The sequence below is a fragment of the Glycine soja genome, chromosome 11 (genome assembly GCF_004193775.1).
Source record: "Glycine soja cultivar W05 chromosome 11, ASM419377v2, whole genome shotgun sequence".
In the NCBI taxonomy this organism is placed as follows: Eukaryota; Viridiplantae; Streptophyta; class Magnoliopsida; order Fabales; family Fabaceae; genus Glycine; species Glycine soja.
In genome coordinates, this window is record NC_041012.1 from 51665319 (window position 1) to 51692464 (window position 27146).

The window sequence follows — 27146 nt, forward strand, 5'->3', positions numbered from 1 at the left end:
TTTTCTTTTTATTTTTTTTACAATTTTGGTCTTTATTATTTTAATTGTACAACTTTGTTTCATTCATTAGCTTTAAGATTTTGCAAACTGATGTCTTAAAAAGGGGAAGTTTTATTAAAAATTATGTAAAATTTAAAAATCATAGAAGAATTTCACATTTCAATAAATAAAAAAAAATATCCTTTCACTCCCTTAATCAATACCTTACTACACTTATTAGCATTTGTCATAACTTTATATTCATTATTCAATGGAAATATTGATGTAAGAGTATAGTAGAGTATTATGTATCTATACAGTCGTCACAATAGCATTGATAGTAAATACTTGGTATTACATACAAAACCTAAAGTTAAAGGATGAATCAAAATTTTACAATTAACATAATAAAGTGATTAAATTTAAAAAAAAAAACGAACTAAATTCTCAGAAAGCAATAATGGCAATAAATGTAACTCTCCCGTGCTTGTTCAGAAAGTCTGAAACAACATCTGAAGAAGGCATTTAATGAGGAAATGAAGTTCAGAGGAAGCTGACCGTTGGATTTGGTTGATCACATACATCCTCTGCAGACTGAACCACACCACTTTTACACCAAGACAGCTCACTCACCGGCAAGAGCAATAAAGCTCTATATTTAATATTCTACCAAATATATGTAACTTCTCTCCATTCACTGTATTTTGGTTGGTTGTTCATTTTCATTTGATTAATAATTATAAAAAATTTACTTTTCTTTTCTCAGTTTTATGGTTTTTAGAAGAAAAATATTAAAATCTTCATTTTGACGTCTTTGAATTTTAGTTTAATTATATTAAGACTTTGCATTATTGAAAAATTATACTTATACCCTTTCTGGTTCTTATTACAAGGGCATGACTTGGAGGAAATTGATGGTTCTTCTTATTACTAAGTCACAGCTCTATAATGGCGACGTGTCTCAGCACCGACGTAGAAAATTTTGTTGTGGTGATCATTGCCGGTATTATTTGGTGATTCTGTTTATCAGGTTGACTGGTAACATTGATATTGAAAGACAAATTGGATAGTGAATGACCCATTATATTAGTTGATCTACAGTTTGGAGAGCGTTTGAAATAATTAAGCCCCCTTCATCGATTGGGAGATTAATTTGGTATTTTGGATCAGCGAATTAATTAAACAAGTACTTCATTGTGCAATCTCCATATACGAACGTTTGCATCTAATTATTATGGGTTGCGTAAAAGCATTTAAACAGAAATTAAAAAGATCAATCTCAATGCATAATACAAACCACAATTGCTAGATACAATTAATAAGACAAGTAATTATCATACCACCTCCTCCCCCCAACAAATTCGCACAAATTAATGGAGAAGAGGGAAAGTATATATATGTATATTAATATATAACCATACGTACAAATATTTGCCAAACGATGTGCAACTCGTGTATTATTAATAAATGCAAAGATACACATATAATAATCATTGCTTTATGTTATTGTTTTCTAATTTGCTTCTTTATGACTTACAGTTTGTTGTGTCTAGCGACTATAAGTTCAAAGCCGAAATAGTGAAGGCTTCTGATGCATGTAATCTGATTTATCTAGATATATCCCAAGTGATGAGGAAGACAAATATTAATTCATCTGAAAACACGGGTATGGAAATCTGTTTGTTTGTACCTATATCATATCCAGAACACGAACCAAAGTCTTATCCTATCTCCACAAACAAGGTTGCAAGAAAATAATACTAGTATATAAGGACATAATAAAAACTTTCAATGAGAAAGTGATAATTCGATCAATAAAAAAATCATTACAAGGAAAGTTAGTAATGCAAGAGGAAGGGGTTGATGATTCGTGGCGCTTTAATTTCATTTATTTCAACACTAGCCATAAAGGCAGACGATATGAATATATTGGTTGCATACACCAAATTGATCATGAGAATTATTAATTTGCACATGCATGCTACATGCAAGTGTGACATGAAAAGTTTAAATTGCCATAAGAAAAGGGGGGGGGGCATGGTAGAATTACTACTAGCTAGCAAAGTCGTTGGATCCTTCTTAATTCCCCGACCGAAAATAGAATTGTGCAACACACGCCCACCTCCCAGAGAAAATAAATAAATTACAAAGTGCAAACTCTTGTTATATGTCTATGTACACAATTCTAATGTATTTAACCTCTGCTTCAGAGATAAAAAATGGAGTTAAAAGTTTAACAAATCTTTAAAACCGAATAAGTACGATTGTATATTAAGCTTTAAATTTTACTTCATAAAGATCACGATGTACTTATGTCAAAAAAAATCATGATGTACTCTGAATTTAATTTGCTAGAAAATAATGGACTAATTAATATGTTGAATTTTAAAAATAGTCACGAAATAGAACAAAACAAAACACAAATATGAAAATTTTTAATATTTTCTTAAGGGATACAACGTAAAACTATTAAGTAAGAGTTTAAAAAAATATTTTAAAAATGCATTTTTTTAGTGACTTTCTTTTAGGACCGCTAAAAGAAATGTACCTTTCTCTGACAGTTATCTATGTAACTGTTTTTTTTTTTTTTGACAAGAAATATGTAACTTCTGAGAAAGACTTCTGTGTCTATATTATATATTAACAGCTTTGCACTAAGAAAACTCATTTTTATAATTAATTATAGCTTATTTTATGAAATAAATATTTTTGTTAAGTATTAGAGAGATGTTACGAAGATATATAATTTATAATATATCCATAACATTTTTTAGTTTAATCATTTCAAAGTTTTCATGATAACTAATAAACAACTTTAAATTTACAAGTAAAATGTTCAACCGTATTTCCTCTTCAATTGTGATTCATGAGTGCTTATATGATAAACACTTTTGAAATAAGAATTTAATTAAATTATTTGCTATTACACTCATTTTATTTTAGTCAATTATTACTCAATAAATTGAATGAAAACATAAAAAAAAGCTATTAATTTGATCAAACTCCGCGAATGCCAAATTTTGTCCATAAAAAATAACCAATTATTCTTTTTGTCTAATTAGACTCATATCCAATATAATAATTACGATTAGACTCATATCTAAGGTATTTTTTTCTTGTACTTTTGGTATTTTTTCCTGTATTTCTTATATTATTTTCGAAAGTAATATACGAAAAGAACAGGAAACAATTGTCCATATATACCCAATATAACAATTCTGATTAGACTCAGCGAATATAATTTTCTAATCTACTTTTAAACTATTTATGTTGTGCATCCATACCCCACCATATAAAAGTAAAATGAAAAATCATATTTGGTTACTTATTCTATATTATTATACTTATGTTATCCCATCAATATTTATCAATCATATTTTAAAAGGGTTTCTTACAAGAATTGGTATTGAACCAAAAAATAAGATCAGTGTTCACTTATCTAGGCAGGCAATTAAGTGTTTAGATCACAAATATTGATCAAATTTTCGGCATTCCTTATTTCTCATTACTTTTTTTTTTCTTTTTAGGTGACACAGACATTAAATTGATTTGGGAGGTAAAAATACGTACATATACAAATCTATTCATATCCTTGCCCTTTTATATGAATTAAAATTAATAACGACTAAACTTCACTCAAATCTTTTTTTAACTGTCAGAATTTAAACGTATGCGAAAATTTGTGAATGTATCATTTTTCTTTATGTCCGGCTATATATATTGATCATTTTCCCGAGGTTCATCTTTTGATAGTTATGCACCACGGCATATTAGCCTGAGTCATCAATTCTGGTTTAATGAAATTTATGATATTCACGTTCCTTGCACAAAGTCAACAAATTGAACATAAATGCCAATAAGGTTTGTGAATACTAGTAATTTATACTCTAACAATTAGATTTTAAATCGTACAATATATAAATTCAATTCAATTATATATTTAATATATATATAAAAATATGTATATTAATAAATTTATTTTTTAAAATATTTAATAGTATATTAAAATATAACTATATAATATCAAGAAAGATAATTAATTATATTTTTAATTGAGTAAATAAATATTATCTAAAAAATATTAAGCCTATTAAATCTTATCAAATGTATCAAACTTAAAAAAAAAAGTTTTACAAAACTAGTAAAATTTCCCTTTCCTTTTGGTGGTACAATTCATAAGTTATAGATCTAGTTAACTATCAAGTAACTAGATCAATTTGTTTGAAATAAACATAAATGTTTGAGTATTCAAATATTTATTCTGTCACTTATTTGAGTATTATAGTATTTACCACAACATATAAAAAGAGCTAAACATGTTTACAGTTAACTTTTGCCCAATGCATACTTGTTAACAAGACAGACATTTTTTTTTTGCCATTATTTGTTCATGCATCAAAACATAAATCCTGAAATTCTAAAGTCTAATAGCCAAAGTCAAAAGTCAAACAAGCTAATAGAAGTAAGCAGTGTATATTTACTTTGAACCTTGTTAGCAAACATGATCTTACAAGCAGTTGCATCAGTGTCAAAATCTTAAAAATCTAATATAAACACACGACTCTAACATTTAAACTTTCAGGAAAGATACATTCGGAACACACTCGACTCTTACACACAAATCATGTAGAATCTTCTCCAATTAACTAAAGAACCTAACTGGAAGAGAGATATCTCGAAACAAAACACAGCCCTCATGCGCAGCACTTGCATAAAAAAAAAAAAAAAAACCTTTGAATGCATCAAAAAATTATCACAAGTAAAAAAATTCCTGGAGTAGCAAAAACCCTGCAGAAACCACCATCTTCCAACAGAATAGTTTGGTTTTCGGTAAGATAACTACCTTTGCCTACTCATATTTTGATGAACTCGTATACTCGGCTCCATTGCCCGATGAAGTTACACTAGATGAAGCACTAGATGACGTAACTCTACCAGCGGGAACCTTAGCTGCATGGCGCCCATGTCCCTCCTCTGCTAGTTTTCTGATAAGGTTCATGATAGTTGGAACAAACTTGCTAGACAAGGAGATGATTCCGGGAAGCTGGAAGAAAAAGAAAACATTAGGATACTAAACATAATTTTGATTAGTTCAAGTAAACTGTGGTTGAGAAATTGTTTCAAGAAATCCTTATAGGAGTATGTAAACCTTAGTCAAGGCATTTGGTTCCCAAGTTTCAGTTTGTTTTAATTCTAAATTTAAATGATAAAATGTAAAGTAATATTACGGTAAGTTCAGAAATGTTACATTTCTTAGAGGAAAAAAATCAAGTCAACATTTTAAGGATTGAACAACAAATCATAAAAGATACTCACAGCTCCATGGCGAAATTCACCCGTAATGTCAAGCTGCGCCCATAGGGCTTTAATGAGAAGATAGCCAACGAAGATGACACCTAAATACAAGGGATTTCTGCCATAAAGAAAAACAAATTTAGGTGAGACCAGAGTCAAGTTAGACAACTGGACAAAAGTTAAGAAATTTCTTTAGGCTTGAATATTTTTATATTCTTTAATCTTGAAAAGGCCCATTCAATCACAAATTACATGAGGTTGTTCTGGTAGCCGCCTTCTTTGTGTGGGTGCATCCAGCCCTTTACAATTAGTGGTTAATATCAGTACTGCTACCTTCATATTTTTAACACTGTTCGGCTGCTAGGTAGTAGGTGATAATAATCAGTGGCAGAAATGGAGCAATTGCTCCCGCAAAATAATTTTTTTTATTTGAATATATTAAATAAATATTTTTCCTCATAAAAAAATAAAACTTATTTTCACAAGATTATTTTTTTAATAAGATGAATGTAAATAATTGTAAAAGATAAAAGAAAAAATAAATTAATACTAATTATTTCCACTTTATCCTTTTAAATTTTACTATTTTTAATTTTTTATTATCATTTTTAATAAAGCCTATATAATATTTTGTTTGAGAAAATATTAGACTATTTTTGTCCCACTGCAAAAAAAAAAAATTGGATCTGCCACTGCTAATAATGTAGGGTTTTTTTATTTTTGAATTTTGTGAATGTTAAATATGTTAAATTTGTGAATGTTAAACATGTTATTCCCGAGGTTTTGGGAAGTAAAGAGGGTTGCAATTTGTGTTGTTAATCGATCACATGGTTGGACAATTAAAGAATTTTTAAAGATGCTTTAGTTATCGAGTTTCTTGAGATAAAGTGGTTTATTAACTTTCTTATGGTGCTCATCTAATGGTTATTTTTTAGGATTTCAATGGAGGACATGCAAAAACTTCCTTAAGAACAAAGAAGATAGGTAGAAAGTTAAGAGAGAATATAAATAGAGCCTTGTTCTTCCAAAGGAAAAAAGGTTAGAAAGATATCAAATGGGTAAAGTTGGCTTGCACCTTAAAAGTGTCATAAATTCATTAAATCCAAGAATAAGCAAAGCCACAATCGCCCATGGTGGAGGTAACCAGTGCCTGCTACGATTGTTGGCTTCCTGAAATTAAAAAGAAATTACACACCATCAATAAGTAAAAGTTGGCTTTTTTACCAAAAGGGATGACTTTTTTTTCAAAATTACCAAATGGGATAGATTTGGAAAAAGTATCCATTTAGGAGTAAATCATAAAAGTAATCACAATTTTGTACACAAAAATCGTAAATCTTGATCCAACTTTTGTGTACAAAGTCGAACGATTTATCCCTAAATGAGTATTTGTTTTCAAAATTTACTCCCATTTGATAATTTTAAAAAAAGTTACTCCTTTTTATATAAAAAAAAAACCTATACAAGTTAGTAAAATGTTTGATCATTGACAAATCAAATGCCTACATAATATGCATCCATGATGTTTTATCAAACTAATTATGTCCACTAGTCAGCAAATCATTATGTAATCTTTACGCAAGGAACTAAACAAGACCACAAAAGAAATTTATAGGAATTATATTTCTTATAATTTTTCAATGATAGATTTTCCTATAAATAGAGGAACCTTGAAAATCATAAAAATAATGGACAGAACATTATACCTGTGCAGAAATGGCCTGAGAGACACTATATTCTGTCTCCATCTTGAATTGCCTCCACAAGGATTTGCATTGGACAGGTGTGATCAATGTTTTAGAGGGTGGTACCTAAAGAGAAAATTAAATCAGAACAAATGATAGGATAGAAAATATTCTCAAATCATAAGAACATGCAGGAGATCAAAACACAACATTCTTTAACCTAATATATATATTAATCATTCTTTTTCTCAATAAAATTTCTATCATTCTTCTATTTTCATTCCCACTTCTTTTGATACAATTGTATCAAACTGGTATAGAGTTATGTCTAGGAGCTTTGGGTACCCAATCACATGGGATAAAAAGGTTTCAATGGTGTCTACAAGAATGGAGGTAAGATTGGACTTAATGGAAAGACTATTGGAGAGTTGGAACAGGGACCAAGACATGCAAGAAACTTGGTTGCTAGATGTTAGACTCAAGAAATTGGAAGAAGTGATGTGATGGATGAGCTCATGCACATGATGTGTGATAAATTGTTAGAGTGAAGATCATCGGAATTCCTCAACTATCGAGGAGCAAAGTTCAATCAATAGTTTGGTACAACCTTTTGATTAGGGCTCAAGTTTGTACCAACATGCGTTCTTTTTTGTTTCACTTATTGTAAATTCCATACACTCACACCCCACTAGTTCCTATCTCACTTTGACATTAGATTAAGAGAAAAGATATACCGGTTAATTATCTTCATAGATTGCATTTCTGATCTATCATTTTATCAAATATAATTTAGCGACAATAAAATTGCACCTGATCCCAAGTGCTTGAAGCTAGTGGTTCAACTGCCATGGTGCTCTTATCTTTAGCATAACTGCTTGATGAATCTGCCAATGCAACTATTAATGTTTTCTCGATGTCATAAATGTCATCACCATCATCCAAGCGAATTACAGCCATTACAGACAACAACTTCAAGCACTGTAAATTATTAAATTTGGTTAAAAGGGTATCTCAAATCTCAAATGTAATACAAACTCAGGTAATGATATGTGAATCTTAATTATATGTCATACGGAAGAGCGGGCAGACTTGGTGATGGCTCGAACATCTTCTTTTCCCGTCCAAATACGAGGCATTGAATCAGAATCATGACTAAACAATGTCATAAACCTGCTTTGAAATTTAAGATAAGTGCCTCTAAAGTAAAACTCAACAAGTAAACTTACATGTTGTATAAGGTTCATACCTGTCCTTCATACTTATTAGAACTCTGCCAGCTTCTTCCCTAGCCTTGGCTTCTATCACACCCTTAGCATAATCCTCTAAACTCACAATCATGCTCTTTTTTTGTTGTTCATCCACATCAAATCTGATAAGTTCAACAGAGAACCCAGAAACAGCTGATTGAGTCTCACGATTAAGAAGTTTCCTTATTGATGGCCAAGTATCACTATTAGCTCCATCCAATAGAGTTTCAACAGGTGCAGACAAGGCCTCCTTTAGTTTTTCCTGCAAGGGTACTATTATCAACAAACTTCCTAGGAAGTTAGCCAGTCATCTATAGAAACACAACAAACTTCCACCAAGTTTCACAAAGCATAAAAAACTTCATATAAATTTTGACTTGCAATAATTAATAGGCAAAAAAAAATATTGACAAAAATACATTGTATCAAACTATCAATTAACACATTTTCTATTTCTAATTTCATATAACCATCTAAAAGATTTCAAATATTGGTCATTTGGTCTATTTGGCACAAACATATATCATCTGCAATATTGCAATTGTTACTGAGCTCAAATACACTCAAGAATTTGTGAAGCATGAATGTCAGACATGTACCTCATATGATGAAACAAGTTCTGACATCTTAGATGCTCGCACGGATGCAACATGTGCATCAATTTCACGTTGTAGCTTCTCCCTCCCTTTAGATGTATCCCAGTTTGCTATTTCAATAACAACATCTGCAAGGATAATGTATCAGTGCCGAATTGTAATTCACTAAAGCGAGTTAGATGCATACTTGCAACAAATAAGTTTAAATCTCTTATGTTTTGGTCACTCTTTTCCTTTCAAGATATTGGGCATTCAACTTTAATCTGTTGATGTCTAATAAAATACGATAGACAAATTTCTCAATACCTGCACATCCTTCATCAAACTGAGCCATATAAAACTCTATGCACTTATTGGCAGCAGATGAAAACCCTTCCCCTCCATTCAATGCCTTGTCAAATGCTTCCTTGAACTTATCCAAAATTCCGGACCTTATATGTCCCAGCGCAATTTGGAATGTTGGTTGGACAAGCTACCAATTGAAAAGGCATTAAGGGAAATATAACAACATTATAAATCTAAGAATTATCACAAATCTCCAAAAGCATTTAAGAAAAATAAACATGACAATTCAATATCTCAACTAGTCAGTATTATTTCAACATCACCAATTTTTGTTTCTCTTTCGATAATCACTAGCTAATTCATTTATGTTAACATGAAAGAAAAGGTCAAACAATCATGATTGCACAAAAATGAAGTTAAGAAGAATTACTTGAAACAATTTTTCTTGAAGTTGCTTTTGTTTTGCAGATCTCACACCTTCGTCAAAATAGTTGGCTTCAGCATCATACCTAGAGTAAAAGAAAAATATCTCAATATGTGAGCCATAAAAAATGTCATAAAATTAGTTATACTCACTCTGAAAGACAAGTGGTAATGAGTGAATTGAGCTTTTTGCCAAATCCAGAAATAGGGCCAGATTGCACAGCCTCTTCCAACTCACACCAATCCTGAGTTATAATTACAACATAATTTCCATGACATTAGTACTTAAGATAGTCAAGCGTTGACAACAATACAAAAAAAAAGAAATGTAAATACCTTATTTGTAGCAAAAAGGTCATATTTCTCGTTAGCAATTTCTTCACATCGTACAGTAGCAACCATTACCTACAGGTGGGTGGATCATAAATAATTAACAAAATCAACATACATGTAAAACAAAAGCAGTAGAACCATAACATCTAGATATTTACCTTGTGGGCAGGAAGGTCGAGATCCTTGTTCTCCTTTATGATTTTCCAGATTTCTTGAGCACTAAAAGAAAAGCCTGAAGCAGGAACTACTCCACGCCGATCCCCTGCAAGCCCACCTGGAGCGATAGAATGATAGAATCGTTGCCTCAAGTTGGCAACCTATATTTAAGATTAATCAGAATCATCAATACATGCAAATTAGAGAACTTATTTACTTACAAATGGCCAACTTTTTTTTACATTATGAAAGCAAAACTAATACACACACTAAGCCACATTAACCACACATGCTGATAATCAATCGGTCATTCAATGCCAGCAACATGTAAACCAAAAGGAAGCTAGTGCTAATTCATACCTGCTCCTTAAATTGTTCTTCCTTTTCTTCGAAACTAGAAAGAGCAACAACTTCAACCTGGTCATTTGTAGCCAAGTGCAAAAAATTATTATAAAAGTCCAATATAACTCTACTATGTTTAAGTGAACATTATTAAGTTAAGTGATTCAAAAAGGAATGATGATCTTACAATGAAAAATTCACTTAATGGGGTTTCTTTATGAGCATCTGGTTTAGGAACAGAGTCCCATATCTGCCAAGTAAAAAGTAGAGAAATAAAGGTCAACAAAAAAATTGGATACCTATTTGATAACATCATATAAAAGTGAAATAACTGCATTACCTTCTGAATATCTTCGCGCAAAACAGGCTCTAAATTTTCAAGCGGTGTCTATGAATGGAAAAGGTTGATCACATCATAGTAAATGAAGATATATAAACAATACAAAAATGAAACACAGAAAAATATTTAGAATTATCAAAACAAGCAGCAACATTTTGCTTTCACACCTTTGTCTTATCACGTATGACAAACAACATTGTTGTTTTGCGTGGACTAAACAATCTCATCATGACCTGAAAGCAAATACAAGCATGCAATTAGATAAATACCAACTTTTTAGATTGGAAACTATTGCTTGTAATCAATAGGTAGTTGAATGATACCTGAAACACAGTTTTTAACAGCGGCTTATTTGCAGCTTGTTCGCGACCAATGTCATGGCACCACCTTTACAAATATTAAAGGGGAGGAAAAATCAAACGCACAAAGAAAGAAGATTTGACTTAAAAAAAAAACATTAAAACAAAGAAGTACAACAGTTACACTAACTTGAAAATTTCTAGCACAAGTCTATATTAAAAATAATTGAAAGGAAGAAGGGGTAAAAGAACTCACATGTTTATTAGCACTATATCAGAGATAGCCAAAGCAAATAAAGCACTTTGCTTTTCAAATGTAGTATCATCCTGGGGGGAAAAGAGGATTTCAGTATAATGGAGAAACAACCAAGGCAAAAATATCATGTCTCATTTCTCTTTGTTCTAATTTTTCCTAGTGGAAGATTAATTACATGTTTGAATAGCCAAAAGTTCCTTATCATTGACTATTGTTAATCCACTATAGTGCAAATGCAAAACCAGAAAGATTGCAGTTATGTATTCTCGTCAACTTACTAAAATACATAAATGTAATGAATCTAAGAGATAATTGAATCCTCTCATTTAACATTACTAACAAAAAATAAAAGTAATATTTCACAAGGAAAATAAATAAATAAATAAACATTACCCGTAAAAATCACGAGCAAATAAGAGTATTGCAAATTATAATTAAAGAAGGTATTATGTACTGTGTTCCACTGGGGCTACAAACACATTAACGCATGTGCATTGCCAAGATATGGTATAAATAAAAATGCAAAAGGCAACAAACTCTAGACCATGACCACGAAGATAAAGGAAAATTAAGGTGGGAAAAAACCACCTCTCCACGTTCTCTTCCATCAGTACCCTCCAAATCCATCACAAGTGTACAAGGCTCTATGCCAACACATCTAGCCATCCAAATTCCTCTGGTTGTTTGAGACCTGAAAACAAGCACATCCTTGTTAATTGTGATAGCTAGATTGAACTGTTGGAGTGAATATAAGGGGTTGTAAAAACATGCCTTCCCTTAAATGCATCCATCTCTGTGAAGTTAGTGCAAAACAAACTATTTAAGAGCGTGCTCTTGCCTGTCCAAACCAAAGAAAAAAGTCAACAAGTTAAGCATCCCTTCATAGAAATAAAATGAATAATAAGATAAAATTTTCAAAGGGAGGAATTAATAAAATTATTAGAAATCACTAGTATATATAGGTAATTGAGTCATAAACCTATACCAAATATCAACGTCAAGTTATTGCTCATTTGTCAGTAACACACACGGCACAAGCATAAAACATAAATTTAATATTCCCGATTCCCATCAATCTTAATATACAATCACCTTCAGCATTAGTATTAAGTAAAAATATATCTTAATAACATACACATCCTCAAGTGCAAATTGACTAGTAGAAGCAATTACACAACAAATTTGCTCAGGAAAAGAATAAGAAACGAAATTGAGATCACGAAGCATACCACTACTTTGTGGACCCATAATAGAAACTACGGCATAGGAAAGCCCACATTCACTTAATTTAACCTCTTTCATGAAGTTTTCAATCCCGGCAACATTGAATGCACCATCTCCATCAATAAGTTGAGTGGAACAACATTTCTCATTGTTCGCTGGATAAACACATACTCAATCTTAGTTGGGACACAAATTAGAAGCACAAAACTTGTAGTAAAATTTTCAAGCACATATTAAATTAGGTGTCACCTCAGCATTTTACTTTCACGTATAAACAATAACGATCTAATAATTTTGCCGTGTTACGGCTCAAATGGCCAAGATTAATCAAATCAAACCAACATCAATTAATAACAAATTAATCTTAACTTGAAAAACATTTATAAATAAACAACTGAAAACATCGTTATCCGTTATAGCTAGCCACTAACACCATTAATATTTGATGCAATTGTAATAAACGGAAATTACAAAAAAAAAAAAGGAAGAAAAAGGAGTTACAATAGAAGGCTTTGATGAGTATATTTACATAGAAAATGCATGCATGAATGAGGGAAATGAAAGAGACGTACCCATTTGCATGGATCGCGATTGGATTTGAAGCACGAAAATTTTAAAAAGAAGGTGTGATCTCTCATCTTACAGGGATCATTGCCCTTTCGTTTTCGTTTTTATAAACTATCCTTCAAATTGTTCTCTGCCTAAGGCAATGTCTTTGCCTCTCCTTGTCTCTGCCATACAACACAACACACATTTTTCTTTTCTGTATTTTTTTGGAACAAAACTATTGTGTGTGGTAATAAAAATATCCTTTACGATTTTGGCTATTTTATGCATCTTTAAATTTGGAAACAACATATTTTTATTTTGCATACTATCTTGATGATCATTAAACCAATCCCTTGAAATTGATGAAAATGTAAACTTATTTTGTTACTAATTATAATACTCTTATAATTAATTCATATTCCTTTAGAGAATTAGTTAATTATATTAAATTTATCAATTATTTATATTATTATTCTAAATTTATCATTTTTTTATCTCTCTATCCATTTAATTATTTCTTATTAATATTTAGAGATAGAATAATTAAATAAAAATATGTAAGAAAAAATAATTAATATATCTATAAATTAAAAAATGATCTTATAAAAAAGGATAATTTTTTTAAAATCCTATAATTAAAAATGAAGAGAATAATCTGTAATAATGCATGGCATATTCTCATTTTCATGCTTAGGAGTGCCTCCTGAACCCAATTTAAAAGCATTAGGACATCACGTTTTTATGGACCCGCCCGCAAAGTTGTGTATTAAAAATTAAAATCTTAGTGAAGTCAAAGGGTGAAGACTATTACATTACATTTCTTTGTTGAAAAAAACAAACAACCCGACCAATTTTTTTTAACAACATTTGGTAATTTCTGGTTGTATTAGGGATTGATCCCGAGAGTTTAGTGATACGGAATTTTGATAGTGTTTCCTACTTCCTAGCGTGAACAATGACAAAAATCAATAATTTAATCATACAAAATACTAGTAATTTATGATCAAATAATAATATTTTTTTTATTATTAGTACATTTTAATTAATTTTTTATATTTATTTACATGTTTTTTTCTCACATGCAAGCATCACTCATTTATTCGTGTCAATTTTCTATTTTAACAACATTATCTTATAAGTTTTTAATAAATACAGTATTATCTATAATCTATTTATATGAATGAATTAAAAAAAAGTGGTTTTTTTCGATAGAAATTAAGAATCTAAATAAATTAGTTGATGCACGGAAAATTAAATTAGCTGAATTATGAAGAGAATTAAAATTTTGGTGGGTGTCCAGGTGTCAACTGTCAAGTAATTAAGGAGAATAGCAAACGAGTGAAAATTTAGGAATTTATGAATACCTATTAACTATTTTTTTTCATTTACATGTTTATTCTCACATGTAAGCATCATCAGCATAAATATATTTATTTTAATAGTATGATTTTGTCATTTTTAAAATCATTAGTATTATTTATAGAGTTTAATGTAAATATATTAACACTATAATTTCATAATTATAAATGATTATTTGAATACTTAAAAAATTTATGATAAATGCATGATTATGTGTTATAATAAAATCATTGTGTAAAGCTTTATAAGTGTTAGAGTATAAAGTATTTACATTTTATAATAAAAAGAAATAAATTTGGGGAGAAAGTGAGGGAGTAGTATAGCATATTTTGGAGAGGGAAAAAAGGCGGGAAGAAGAAAGTGTGTGAGAAGAGAGATGAAGGAGAAAGAGAAGGTGGAGGAGAGGTACACTCAGTGGAAGTCTCTGGTTCCCGTTCTCTACGATTGGCTCGCCAACCACAACCTCGTCTGGCCTTCTCTTTCTTGCAGGTTCTCTCTCCTTTTACTTTATTCTTTAGGGTTTTCCATTTCCCAAATTATTATTCATCTTCGCAATCGCAGATGGGGTCCTCAGCTAGAGCAAGCCACTTACAAGAACCGCCACCGTCTCTATCTTTCCGAACAGGTCGCTCTTTAATTCATTTCCTATGCTTTTTCCTTTTCAATTTTTTTTACTTACACTCTTTTCTTCTCTTCTCAGACTGATGGCAGTGTTCCCAATACCCTTGTTATTGCCAACTGCGAGGTTGTTAAACCCAGGGTTGCTGCTGCTGAGCACATCTCTCAGTTTAACGAAGAAGCACGCTCTCCCTTTGTCAAAAAGCACAAAACTATACTTCATCCTGGCGAGGTATGCATGCTTCTTACTTGTGTTGTTTCTAGGGTTTTACTATCACTATTTTAAATCTCAAATAGCCGCCCATAGTCGCCAGCCCCAATGGTAACAAGGGCTTTACAACTCACCCACATTATTCAACCAACTCTATAGCTTGCTATTTCAAACTGTATTTATAATCTGTGATGTTTGTTTATAATTTACTTGAGCATTAGGTTACTTATTTTTTTCAGGTGAATAGAATCAGGGAATTTCAGCAAAACAATAAGATAGTGGCCACTCATACGGATAGTCCTGAGGTTAAGCAATGCCTTTTATGTTTCCTTTTCCCTCAAATTAGATTTTCGTCATGTCCTGAATTTGAATTTTATCCTCAATTTTGTTGTCATGAACCAGTCAAAGTTTTGTAACTGAATTATAATTTTCTTTTTTTGTAAAACAGGTACTTATTTGGGATGTTGAAACTCAACCTAATCGTCATGCTGTTTTGGGGGCTACCACTTCCCGTCCAGACCTGGTTTGTTTTCATACATTCTTTTTCTTACAAAATTTGGTTCTTCCACACCTCTATTCATAAGTTAGGCACCTGAAATATTAAGCCATATACCTTTTTTGTAGGTATTAACTGGCCATAAGGATAATGCTGAATTTGCTCTGGCTATGTGCCCAACTGAACCCTTTGTTCTTTCTGGAGGTTGGAGTCTTTTTTATTGCCTTCTCATCACAAAAGATGTCAAGTTTGTTTTCCATTAGTTTAAATTTCTTACAATGTTGTTAAATAATTGTTATTGCGCTGCCATAACACTCTGACATGGCGTTTTTCGATACCTCTTTCATGGGCAATTTGCTCTGCCTGCTATGGTTGCACCATAGGCCGGAATGGTGTGCTTATATGGTGGAATTCTGGCCTTCTGCCATTGATAACTTTGATTTCTTACTCAAGCATTAACTTTTTGGGATCTGAGGGTGGAACAGTTATCTTAAAATTTGCATATTATCAATATCAATACCACAATTACAGTAATCTTATAAAACTGACCTTATCAACAACACACTCATTTTTATTATTGGTCATAAACTTGTCGTGCTGTTAATGTTGCTCTTACTATATTAAACTTTATCTGTTAATTTTCTCCCGGCAAAAAATAAATGGTAATTTCCTTACTCTTACTGGATGATTTACTGCTTATGGACAGTGGTTTTGTTAACTTTGTTTGAATTCATTATGGTAGGGAAGGACAAGTGTGTGGTTTTATGGAGTGTTCATGATCATATTTCAACTTTAGCAGTAGAAACAGCATCCAATGTTAAACAGGGCTCTAAAACTGGGGGCAATAATACAAAAGCTACAGAAAGCCCTTGTATTGAACCAAGGGGCATTTACCAGGGTCATGAGGACACTGTTGAAGACGTGCAATTTTGCCCATCAAGGTGGCTGTTTCTTGCTTTAATGTGTCAGTTTATGTCCTATCTAAATTGGAACTATTTATGCTTTGAGTTTGGTAAAATATATTATCATGTGCTATGTATTTGCAGTTTATTCATTTGCATGTTATTTATTGGTTCTAGAATAATAATTCTGGTCATATGAATTCTTTGATATTTTATTTTGTTATGATAGAATTTGCTGTGTTAATCAAACCACTTTGTTTTATCAAAGGGGGACTTAAGTTAATTGAACTGTCAAATTTCAATTTCAAACTATGTTTTGGATATTAGTCAAATATTAATGGGTTGATTTGCTGATTTTCATATTATTTTTCTCCTTTGCTTTTCTATTGTTTTCTGATATACTTCCTGCACTTTTTTGTCACTATGAATTGTAGTGCGCTGGAGTTCTGTAGTGTAGGTGATGATTCTCGCCTTATACTCTGGGATGCACGCGTTGGATCTGCTCCAGTTGTTAAGGTTTAAATTCTTCAGTTTATCTACATTATTGATGCTTTCTTCATGTTTCAAAACGCCAAATGTTAATATCTGAAATTAGTCAAGAAGAGAAATATTCTACGTTTGGCATCATCACAAGCATCCCATCACTTGTGGAATTTGAATTGCATAAAGAGTTTGGTGGCTTGTGAATAATGAACCTAACCCTTGGCGGTACAAATGCTCATAACTTGTTACTATTAATAATATTTATTCTAAGAGGAAAATGACTTGAGTACAACTAATGTTTTTAATTGAGGTTTTGCTACATTTAAATTTTTGGCATGTTTGAAAATATAGTTTTTCATTAATCTCATCTGTTTTTCTTTTGTGCATGTATATTTTCATTCGGGTTTGATATTTTTTTCCTTATTTCTATTACTATTATCAGTATTATGCAACATTTGTGATTTAGATTTGAATATGCTTACATTTCCTTTTTTTTTTGCCCCATGGTTATCTTTTAAGCAGGTTGACAAGGCACATAATGGAGATCTTCATTGTGTTGATTGGAGTCCTCATGATATAAATTTTATCCTGACTGGGTATCCCCTGCCCCTGACTATTTGAATGAACATGAATTAAGCTCTGATTTTTCTTAAAACAGTTTATTGGCCTTTTGAATCCTCATTCTAATTTTTGTTGCTTTGGATCCAGTTCTGCTGATAATACAATTCACATGTTTGATCGTCGAAATCTTACAAGTAGCGGAGTTGGATCACCTGTCTATAAATTTGAAGGTCATGATGCAGCAGTCCTCTGTGTACAGGTGGCTGGGGGATCCCACCTTGTTTCTTTTAATTGCAGTTTTAATGTGCACTTCAGTTATGGGCATTTTAATTGAGTGCTTGTTACCTACAATTTTGATCTGTTTCAGTGGAGTCCTGACAAGTCATCTGTATTTGGAAGTACTGCTGAAGATGGTATTTTAAACATCTGGGACCATGACAAGGTTCGAACTCTAATTTTTTTAAGTCATAGACCTTTTTGTCCCATGCCACCTCTCTTTTTATGAAATGTGAATTTGTATATTATGCCAATACTAATCAAATGTAGATCTTATGGACTTCAAATTTATTTGAGTGCTAGAGCTACTGAAAAACTTGAATTCACAAGCCTTTTTGTTATTTTTGTCTATTGATAAATTGTTTGACCCTTCCAGGAAAAATGAGATCTAAATGCTGCATATCAGAAATATTTGAAAGAATCTTCTTGCTTATCTGTTTTTATTTCCAGCCAGGCTAGTTCTATCATGATAATTTAGTTTTCCAAATTATCACTGCTTGGTAAAGTCATGCATAGAATCCTGTTGGCAGGAAAAAAATGGACCTTTTCGTAAAAATCAAGATAAGGTTTAATGGGCTACAGCTATTCTATCACTCTTGCTTATTGAATTTTTAATTTTTTTTATTTGTCAGATTTTGTTTTTCCTATATTGCATGTTTGTGTTTGTTATCTAAAATTTGTGTCAAGCTAAAAAACTGCTACTTTTAGGTTGGTAAAACAACAGACTCTGCTGATTCAAAAGCATCAAATGCTCCCCCTGGTTTATTCTTTCGACATGCTGGGCATAGGTATGATATCAAATGGTTGTGTGCTTTCATTTCTTTATTCAGTTCATTGGAATTCAACATTATGTTTAAGCTGTTCAAGTTTTACAACTGGGACTGTTCAATTGCACAATATTGTAATTTGCTGTGATGTAATATTTGACTGGTGTAGTAAATACTCTGTACCTACCATGCAACGCTTATAGATCTTATTAATAGTAATGTTTTAATATGATGCATACTTGTGCATTCAGGGACAAGGTTGTTGACTTCCACTGGAATGCATCTGATCCATGGACAATTGTTAGTGTTTCTGATGATTGTGAAAGTAGTGGTGGAGGTGGCACCCTACAGGTAAACAGAAATTTATTGCATCTTTTGGATTTCTCATCCATAACAGATTGTGGCACAAGTGGGGTTGAATTATGCCAAACCTCATTATACTCCTTTGTTTAACAGATTCTTCCCATGAATTTCTTGATTTTATTATAATGTGAAAAGGAAATAGTGAAATGCCGGAGATATGAAAATATTTTCTGATATGTATCATAAGTTTTGGTCATTATTGCTTATGTAATATGACTAAAGTTTTTTTCTTTTTCCTATTTTTTTATGATGCAGATATGGCGGATGATGGATCTAATATATCGACCGGAGGAGGAGGTGCTCACTGAGCTGGATAAGTTCAGATCACATATTTTTGGATGCAACTCATGACATCTTTTTGAAACTATAACTTTCAACTCTTGCCAGGATTTTGAGTGGAATGTTACTCGATCTAAGTTACAAGAAAAATATTAGAATGTAAAAAACGACTTGATACATCCTTCATCTGAGGGAAACTCTTTAAACATTTGGATGTGCTGTTCTTGTTTTAACGTCTGCTTTCACCCAAGCAAAATAGGAAACACGTTTTGCATCTTTTGTTTCGAATAGAAGGTATATGATTCTTCGGAAAAAAAAATTAGTTCAGTACTTCATATTGGGGTCTCTTTCAAGTTCTCTTCATTTGCACTTACTATTATGATTTTTTTGCCACTTAACATTTTTTTTTTGGTTATACTGCATTTGCATGAGCTTGTTCTCTTCTGTTCGACACATAAATAACGACATCCATGTCCATTGCAGAAGCTATTGTTACATTGTTCAATTTATAAATTTTTATGATCACCTGTTACACCCAAATCATTTCAGGTTTTTTTTTCAATAGCAGTGACAAGATTAGAATCTTGATCTTCTATAAATCATGCCGAATACGTGTACTCAATAGTCAAGAGTCGCATCCAACACAAGTAGCTAATTAACTTCTATAAATCATGCCAAATACGTGTTTCATTGAAAGAAAATGCAAAATCAAATGTGCACTAGATCATATACCATTGACGAAACTTTCATCAGCCTACTACTTGAAAATTCTGATCACTTACAATTTTTGCATTTCGGATTGGGTTTTCCAGAATACATGGGACGCAGCAGGAAGCAATAGGGAGTTTAAACCTTGAAAGCTGTGTATGCTGGGCTGTTTATCTTGGCATCGACAATCCAAATACATCTTTGTTCTTAACAGTGTTGGAATGTTGGTTATTTTAACACAATTGGTGACAATGCTAGTCTCAGCCATGCTTTGGCCTTAGACGGGTAACAATGCTTGTGGTACTACATCGTATATCGCATTAACTTCAATTTAACTGGCTTCCATTTATAAATTTCTAAAATAAACTCAAAGTTGTATCATCTATATTCCATTAACAACCAAAATTGGCACAGGCAAGGAACCAAAAAGAGCATTCCTGTGACAATACACAGCTACAGGTATTGGATGTACATACTAAACTAACTCAGGAGGTTACAGTCAGCCAAGCTAGTAGTGTTACTAGCTTGAGCTTAGTCTTGATTTCCCATTTCTTTGCCTGTGCAAACACAAAAAAAAGTGGTTATTGGAGACTTGAAGCCAACCCTTCCCCTCCAAGATATAAACAAATGGAGAAGAGCAAAATGAAACTAACCAAAATGAATCTTTCTTCTCCTGTGCTAACAATTCTTCAAAAGTAATCTCAGCAAACTCATCTCTGTTCTCTCCCAGTTCACTTGATTTTTCCTTCTCCATGCAAGCTCCAAGCTCAAGCATCTTTGTAGAGAGATTTAAATAATTAGCATACGTATCATAGAAAATGTTAGTCAATACAAGGAAAATTTCCTGAGCAGATGAAAAACAAATTTCAAATCCAAGAACCGTATGAACATGTAGTGTTTACAGTGTAATTTAAATAACATTAACATATTTTTGCAATAAAATTAAAGAGAAGATGTTTGTTAATCCTCCTATAAAGGCTTCGAATTAAGTGTATACCTTCTGGTAGGCTGGTGACAGTTTAAGCTGTTGTTGAAGCGAGTTATAAACAAAAGCATCCTCTTCTAAACGTTTTTGCTCTAATTCTAGCTTGTATATCTGAAATATTAAAAATTAGATCATCAAACGTGTCTGCAAGCTTAGCTTGATGGCATAAAGGTTCCCTAGTAACAACACATTACTATCTAACCAACCTGTTGATGAAGGCGGTCAAAAGAAGATCTGTCTGCCTTGCATAGTAAAGCCTTTGTTATTACAAACTTACGTTGAATCACATCAGCTCTGTTATAATAAGAGGATGTAAAAGAATCAGAATAACACAGCATAAAAACATGGTAAAAAATCTCTCCTCCAAGGGTTTTCCACTTTCACAGCTGAGCATTTGCTAAATTCCCAAATGCTAACAAATCAGAATGATCCCTCTTCCCTTATCTAACTAATCCCTTTCAACTAACTGTTCCTAACTAATCCCTTCCAAGTTCCAACCAATCTTGAGATCTCCAATATGAACAAATGTATCACAACTATCATGCTAGCATAGTTGTAAAAGGTAGACAGACATGTCTCTAATGCAAAATAAGTTTCCATAAGTACACCTACATGTGCAGGGGGAGAGGGGGACCAAAAAAGGGAAAAGAAAATCCGACGTGCTTTAGAATAAATTTGTACATACTTGTGCTGTAACTCATTTCTAGCATCAATCAAACTATTAGCAAACTGCACAACCTGCATTATATAGGATTAGAGAATTAAATTTTTAAGAGGTTCACATTAAAATAAATTTGACACCGATACCTCATTTTGATTAATAATAGTTTGCAACTTGCAAGTATCATAAAAAACGAAAAGACCATTCATGATCCTTAAAGCGAAAATAACCTCTAATTGTGAAATATAAAATGAAAACTACCAAAGAAAGAGCACTTTGCTGTCAACATAGGAGTTAAGGGCACCCTTGGCACATCTACAAAATCATTTGGCATGTCATGTTGTAGAGATAGACAATATTATCAATCATGTACACTGAATCTATGCTATCTGTACTATTGCACTACGTTTATAGTATGCTTGCTTCCTAAGAAAATTCTATATATTCCCCCAAACTGCTTCATCCAAAACAACCCAAATACATTCAAAAGGTTTACAGGTTTGTACTTTACATGTACATAATTCAACTGCTTCCCAAACACACACTAACATATTAAATTGCCTGATTAATCAATCTATAGAACATACATACCCTGCTCACTGACACATAAATACCACACCATTTTTTCCTATCAGCAACTGTTCTTACCCTTTATTTAAAAAGCACAGATTTCTATATTAAAAAGAAAAGGGTAATAAATTAGTGAAAAAAACAAAGGCGTATATCAAACAGGAAGCAAACAAAGAATTCAAATATGACTTGAGAAAAACCTGCGGCAGTGTGAGTTTCTTCAAGTGGTTGCATTTGACAAGGTCATCGTACTGCTGTTTGATCTTTCTCTGCATAACGCTACTGGAAGACGTAAACGGATACTGACAAGTGGATTCGAGTCGGAGCCCCGAACCCGAATTGGCGGCGTCGTCAGCTTGGGTTCTCTTCTTCTTAGGTTTCTTCCTCTTCTTCTTGGGTCTGTGTTCCTCTTCCAACAAGCTGGGCACTTTTTGAGTATGGTTTTTGTGTTCTCTTTTTGTTGAGAAGCGCTTGAAGAGAGAGAAAGAGAGGAAGAGAAGAGAGGAGAGAGAAGCGAAGAAGAGGAAGAAGAGTATGGGATCGTGCATTTGTATTTGTGGGTGGCGCTCAAGCGAGAACGGGAATGGGGAATAGGAATAGGAAGGTGGAGGCTCCATGGAAACGTAGAGAGAGAGAAAAGGAGGAGTGAGAAGCAAAGTGAAAAAAGAGATAATATTCTATTCCGCTTCTGCTGCCTATTCTCATTTCATTTGAGTGAATAGGCAATTTAGTCCCTGAGATTGTAACCACTTTACATATTAGTCCCTGACTTAAATTTTAATTCATAATAGTTCCTAACTTTACCTCCGTTATGCAAATAAGTCCCTGCTGTTAAAATCTAATTTCATCCGTTAGTCAAATGTCTATTTGGCAAATGTAAGCATCCAATGTGGCAGGTTTGAGTCCAAGTCAGCAATATTATGTGGCAAGGCAAGGACTGAATTGAAAAATTAGGTTTAAAAGAAATCAAAAATGAAGTAAACCCATTTTCCCTTTCACTGTTGCTCTTCCCTCCCCTGCATTCTCGTGATTGAGGGTTCGCGCTTTTTGTCAGGTTGGTGGTTTCATTCAATTCGTTTGCATTGTTTTGGTGGTTTGATTTGGGGTTTTACATGTTCGAGGGGTTTCATTTGCGGCATTGTCTTCGCGCTTCGTAGGGAGGTTTATGATCGTTTATTATTTTCGTTTATGATGCTCTGTTTTTATAGATGACAATGTTTTTGGTTTTTGATTGTGTCTTCGCGGTTTTTGACAATGTCAATGTCTTCGCGCTTTTTGAGGTAGGTTTTTTTATTTCCTAATATCTGACCATGTTTGCGGTTTCTGATTGTGTAGAATGAATGATAATATAACTTTAGTATTGCACCATGGAGGAAGATTCACTCCACGTGCCAGTGATGGAAAGGTTGAATATATAGGCGGAGAATTTGACGTTTGGGAGGATATATCTGCAGATTGCCTGAATGCATTTATCTTATATGATCTGGTGAAAGCTTGTAAGAAGTATAGTAATATAGGAGAATGTTTTTGGTTGATTGATAAGGACTTAGATTTTAATCATGGGTTAAGGAGTTGTACAACTGATGGAGATATATTACACTTAGTTAGGGATGCTTTTGAAAATGAGAATGAGATAAATGTTTATTTTCATCATGAAGTAGATCCAATTTTAGAAGAAGTCCCACAAATGTTGTACTTGGAATGTTATCCAATTCGAAAAGCTGTTGAGAATGAGGATGATTTAGATGATGTACCTGTTGCTGGCCATGAGGAAGGTAAGTTTTAATTCATCTGTACTTGGTCCGACATGGTTACCATAATTAATTAATATGATTAATTTTTACTTTATGACCATTGATGCAGATGTTGGTGCTGGAGAGCAGACAGATGCTGGTGAGCAGATGGATGCTGGTAAGCAGAGGGATGGTGATGAGCAGAGGGATACTGATGCTGGTGAGCAAAGAGATGGTAGTGAGCAGAGGGATACTGATGCTGGTGAGCAAAGAGATGGTAGTGAGCAGAGAGATGCTGAAGCTGGTGAGGAGAGAGATGCTGATGGTGAAGAGAGAGATGTTGCTGATAGTGAGGAGGAAAGGGAAGTTGACAGTGATGAGACAGATGCTGAGTGGTTTATAAATTTCTCTTGTATGTTGAATGAAGTTGAAGCTGAAGTTGAGACAGATGGTTATCATTCAGAGGAGCTTAATATCCCCATTAGTAGTGATGATGAAGATGAGGATGTTGAAGTTTATCCTCAATATAGTCAAAGTAGTGGAGTTGGTGAACAGAAGTTGGAATTAGGGATGGAGTTTGGTACTCTAGATGAATTTAAATCTGCCTTGAGGGAGTATAGCATATTGATGGGCAGGGAGTTCAAGTGGAAGAAGAATGATAAACAGAGGGCTAGAGCAAAATGCAAGAAGGCATTTTGTGATTGGGAAATCTACTGTGCAAATAATGAAGTTAGAAACTCTTTTCAGATAAAGACATTTAAGCATAACCATAATTGCTGCAGAGAAGTGAACAACAAACAAGCAAATAGACAGTGGGTGGTCAGTAAACTTGAGGGCAAACTCAGAATGCAGCCAACCCTTAAATGTGTTGAAGCTTTGGAATATTTCAAGCAAGAGTTTGGAGTGCACATTGAAGTTACAAAGATGTGGAGAGCCATGAAAGAAGCAAAGCAATTAGTGGAAGGGAATGAGAGGAAACAATATGCCAAAGTATTTGATTATGCACATGAATTGTTGAGGAGCAATCCTGGATCAACAGTTAAGATCAACACAGTGCCAAGTCCAGAAGGTCCACCACAATTTTAGAGGCTATATATTTGTCTTGCTGGCTGTAAGAAGGGGTTTGTTGCTGGATGTAGACCATTCATAGGTCTAGATGGATGTTTCCTAAAGAGTGCATTTGGAGGAAACTTGCTCTCTGCTGTTGGGCTTGATGGCAATAACCACATCTATGTTATTGCTTATGCTGTTGTGGACATTGAGAACAAAGACAATTGGAAATGGTTTTTAACTTTGTTGCATGAAGATCTTGGGGATTACATACAGAATGGGTGGAATTTCATGTCAGACATGCAAAAGGTATGACATGGTGTGATTTGCAATTGTTATCATAAGTTAGGTATTTAATTGAAGTTAATGACATAAGTTAGGGACTAGTCCAGAAGTATTTACTACTTTGCTGCAATTTTTCAGGGACTTATTCCAGCTTTACAGGAAGTCATGCCTGGTGCACCTCATAGATTTTGTGTCTTGCATCTTTGGAAAAATTTTACAAAGCAAGGAACTTAAAGGAATTGTGTGGCAATGTGCAAAATCCACTACTGTTGCTGAGTTTGAAGGCCATATGGCCCATTTGAAGACAATCAACTGCCAGGCTTGGGAGTATTTGAATAAATGGCCCAAACAAGCATGGACAAAAGCCCACTTCAGTACAACACCCAAGGTGGATAATATATGCAACAACACTTGTGAGGTATTCAATTCCAGAATTCTGCAGTATAGATGCAAGCCTATTATCACAATGCTTGAAGAAATTAGAAGTTATATCATGAGAACCATGGCTGCCCGCAAGGTTAAACTTTCTGGAAAACCTGGACCATTATGTCCAGTGCAGTATAAAAGACTAGAAAAAGAATTCCATTTTGCTAATCAATGGACTCCCATTTGGTGTGGTGATAACATGGGCCTGAGATATGAGGTCCACATGTGGGGGAATAAGGTTGAGGTCAATTTAGGTGAATGGACATGCACTTGTGGAGTATGGCAACTAACAAGTTGTGTTTTTTATAGTTTTTTTTCATTCCTAACCTACATGTGTGCTGATTTTACAACTTTGATGTAGGGATGCCATGCCGACATGCCATTGCAACAATAACTCACAAAGGAGGGAAGCCTGAGGACATGTGTCATGAGTGGCTGTCAATAGAAGCTTATAATAAGACATACCAGCATTTTATTGAACCAGTCCAAGGACCACAATATTGGGCCCAGACACAGTATACACACCCTGTTCCACCACATAAAAAGGTCCAAAGAGGAAGACCAAAGAAAAATAGAAGGAGATCTGTAGATGAGGACAATGTCACAGGACATAAGCTAAAGAGGAAATTGGCTGAGTTTACATGTGGAAGGTGTGGCCAAACCAATCATAACATTAGAAGCTGTAAAAATATTGGAGTTCCTGTTAGGCCAAAGAAATATGTTGCACCATCAACTTCCAATGAGGATGACCACCTATTATCTCAAGATGAACAAGCTTTGAATGAGGCTGAAGAAGCTGCTGCTCATGTTCAACAAGATCCGGTGGAGATTAATTTATCTCAGCCTCATTTGTCACAAGATAGTGACATGGAGGTCCCTGCAACTATTGTTCCACCAATAGCAAGGAATAAGCTAGCCATAACAAGAGCCAAAAAAAGGAAGGTTGCTGATAAAGATGATGCAGAAAACTGAAGAACCATTTTTTGTTGCATTTTGAAGGTTGCTGAAGACCCATTTTTTGTTGCGCATTTTGAAGGTTGCTGATGAAGAAAACTGAAGAAGCATTTTTTGTTGCATTTTAATATTAGGATGTGTAGTTGTATATTTTGAAAGCTTCACTGGCATGTGAAATGATGTCAAATATTAGGATGTGTAGTTGTATAGTTTGAAGGCCTACTGAACAATTGCTTCTAACTACCATGCTTTGGGATGTCAAATATTATGTGAAATTGATCTAAAGTCATGTTTCTTCTCTTTCTTTTATAAATTATACACTGTGTTGGATTTGGAGTTGGAGTAGTACAATCCATCCCAACATACATTATGAGTTGCTTCTTATTACCTAATTCTCTTTCTTTTATTAAATTATATTTAATAAACTGCAAATTTCAGCAACAAATTTCA

General features: G+C 33.2%; 4 protein-coding genes across 5 annotated transcripts; 2 read left to right on the forward strand and 2 right to left on the reverse strand.

Annotated features, from left to right (window-relative positions):
* Positions 1-4433: 4433 nt before the first annotated feature.
* Positions 4434-13036, reverse strand: LOC114373409 (protein ROOT HAIR DEFECTIVE 3 homolog 1-like). Its single transcript, XM_028330872.1, has 23 exons — positions 13033-13036; positions 12466-12615; positions 12008-12074; positions 11825-11927; positions 11237-11307; positions 11005-11068; positions 10849-10914; positions 10682-10729; positions 10529-10591; positions 10360-10416; positions 10002-10160; positions 9847-9915; positions 9664-9755; positions 9518-9596; positions 9109-9274; positions 8806-8930; positions 8206-8468; positions 8033-8129; positions 7770-7937; positions 6981-7085; positions 6350-6444; positions 5296-5392; positions 4434-5023 (listed from the first exon to the last, which is right to left on the reverse strand). Exons 1-23 carry the CDS (start codon positions 13034-13036, stop codon positions 4829-4831), a joined length of 2403 nt encoding a protein of 800 aa, XP_028186673.1. The 3' UTR covers positions 4434-4828.
* A 1638-nt stretch (positions 13037-14674) lies between these two features.
* Positions 14675-19659, forward strand: LOC114377079 (WD-40 repeat-containing protein MSI4-like). Of its 2 annotated transcripts, XM_028335471.1 has the most exons (14): positions 14677-14857; positions 14930-14993; positions 15069-15218; positions 15437-15502; positions 15646-15720; positions 15822-15897; positions 16436-16634; positions 17030-17111; positions 17601-17674; positions 17787-17898; positions 18007-18081; positions 18624-18703; positions 18934-19033; positions 19301-19659. In XM_028335471.1, exons 1-14 carry the CDS (start codon positions 14745-14747, stop codon positions 19394-19396), a joined length of 1362 nt encoding a protein of 453 aa, XP_028191272.1. In that variant the 5' UTR covers positions 14677-14744; the 3' UTR covers positions 19397-19659. The 2 variants fall into 2 exon arrangements, 1 of the variants encoding a protein (XP_028191272.1); XR_003659037.1 differs by lacking the exon at positions 18624-18703 and having other exon boundaries at positions 14675-14857.
* Positions 19660-20345: 686 nt separating this feature from the next.
* LOC114377080 lies at positions 20346-22954 on the reverse strand. The gene is made up of 6 exons (XM_028335472.1): positions 22449-22954; positions 21703-21755; positions 21224-21311; positions 21030-21128; positions 20686-20807; positions 20346-20589 (listed from the first exon to the last, which is right to left on the reverse strand). The coding sequence occupies exons 1-6, from the start codon at positions 22863-22865 to the stop codon at positions 20553-20555; spliced, it is 816 nt and encodes a 271-aa protein (XP_028191273.1). The 5' UTR covers positions 22866-22954; the 3' UTR covers positions 20346-20552.
* Positions 22955-23102: 148 nt separating this feature from the next.
* LOC114375269 lies at positions 23103-26028 on the forward strand. The gene is made up of 3 exons (XM_028333048.1): positions 23103-24023; positions 24112-25340; positions 25455-26028. Exons 1-2 carry the CDS (start codon positions 23585-23587, stop codon positions 25065-25067), a joined length of 1395 nt encoding a protein of 464 aa, XP_028188849.1. The 5' UTR covers positions 23103-23584; the 3' UTR covers positions 25068-25340; positions 25455-26028.
* Positions 26029-27146: the final 1118 nt, after the last annotated feature.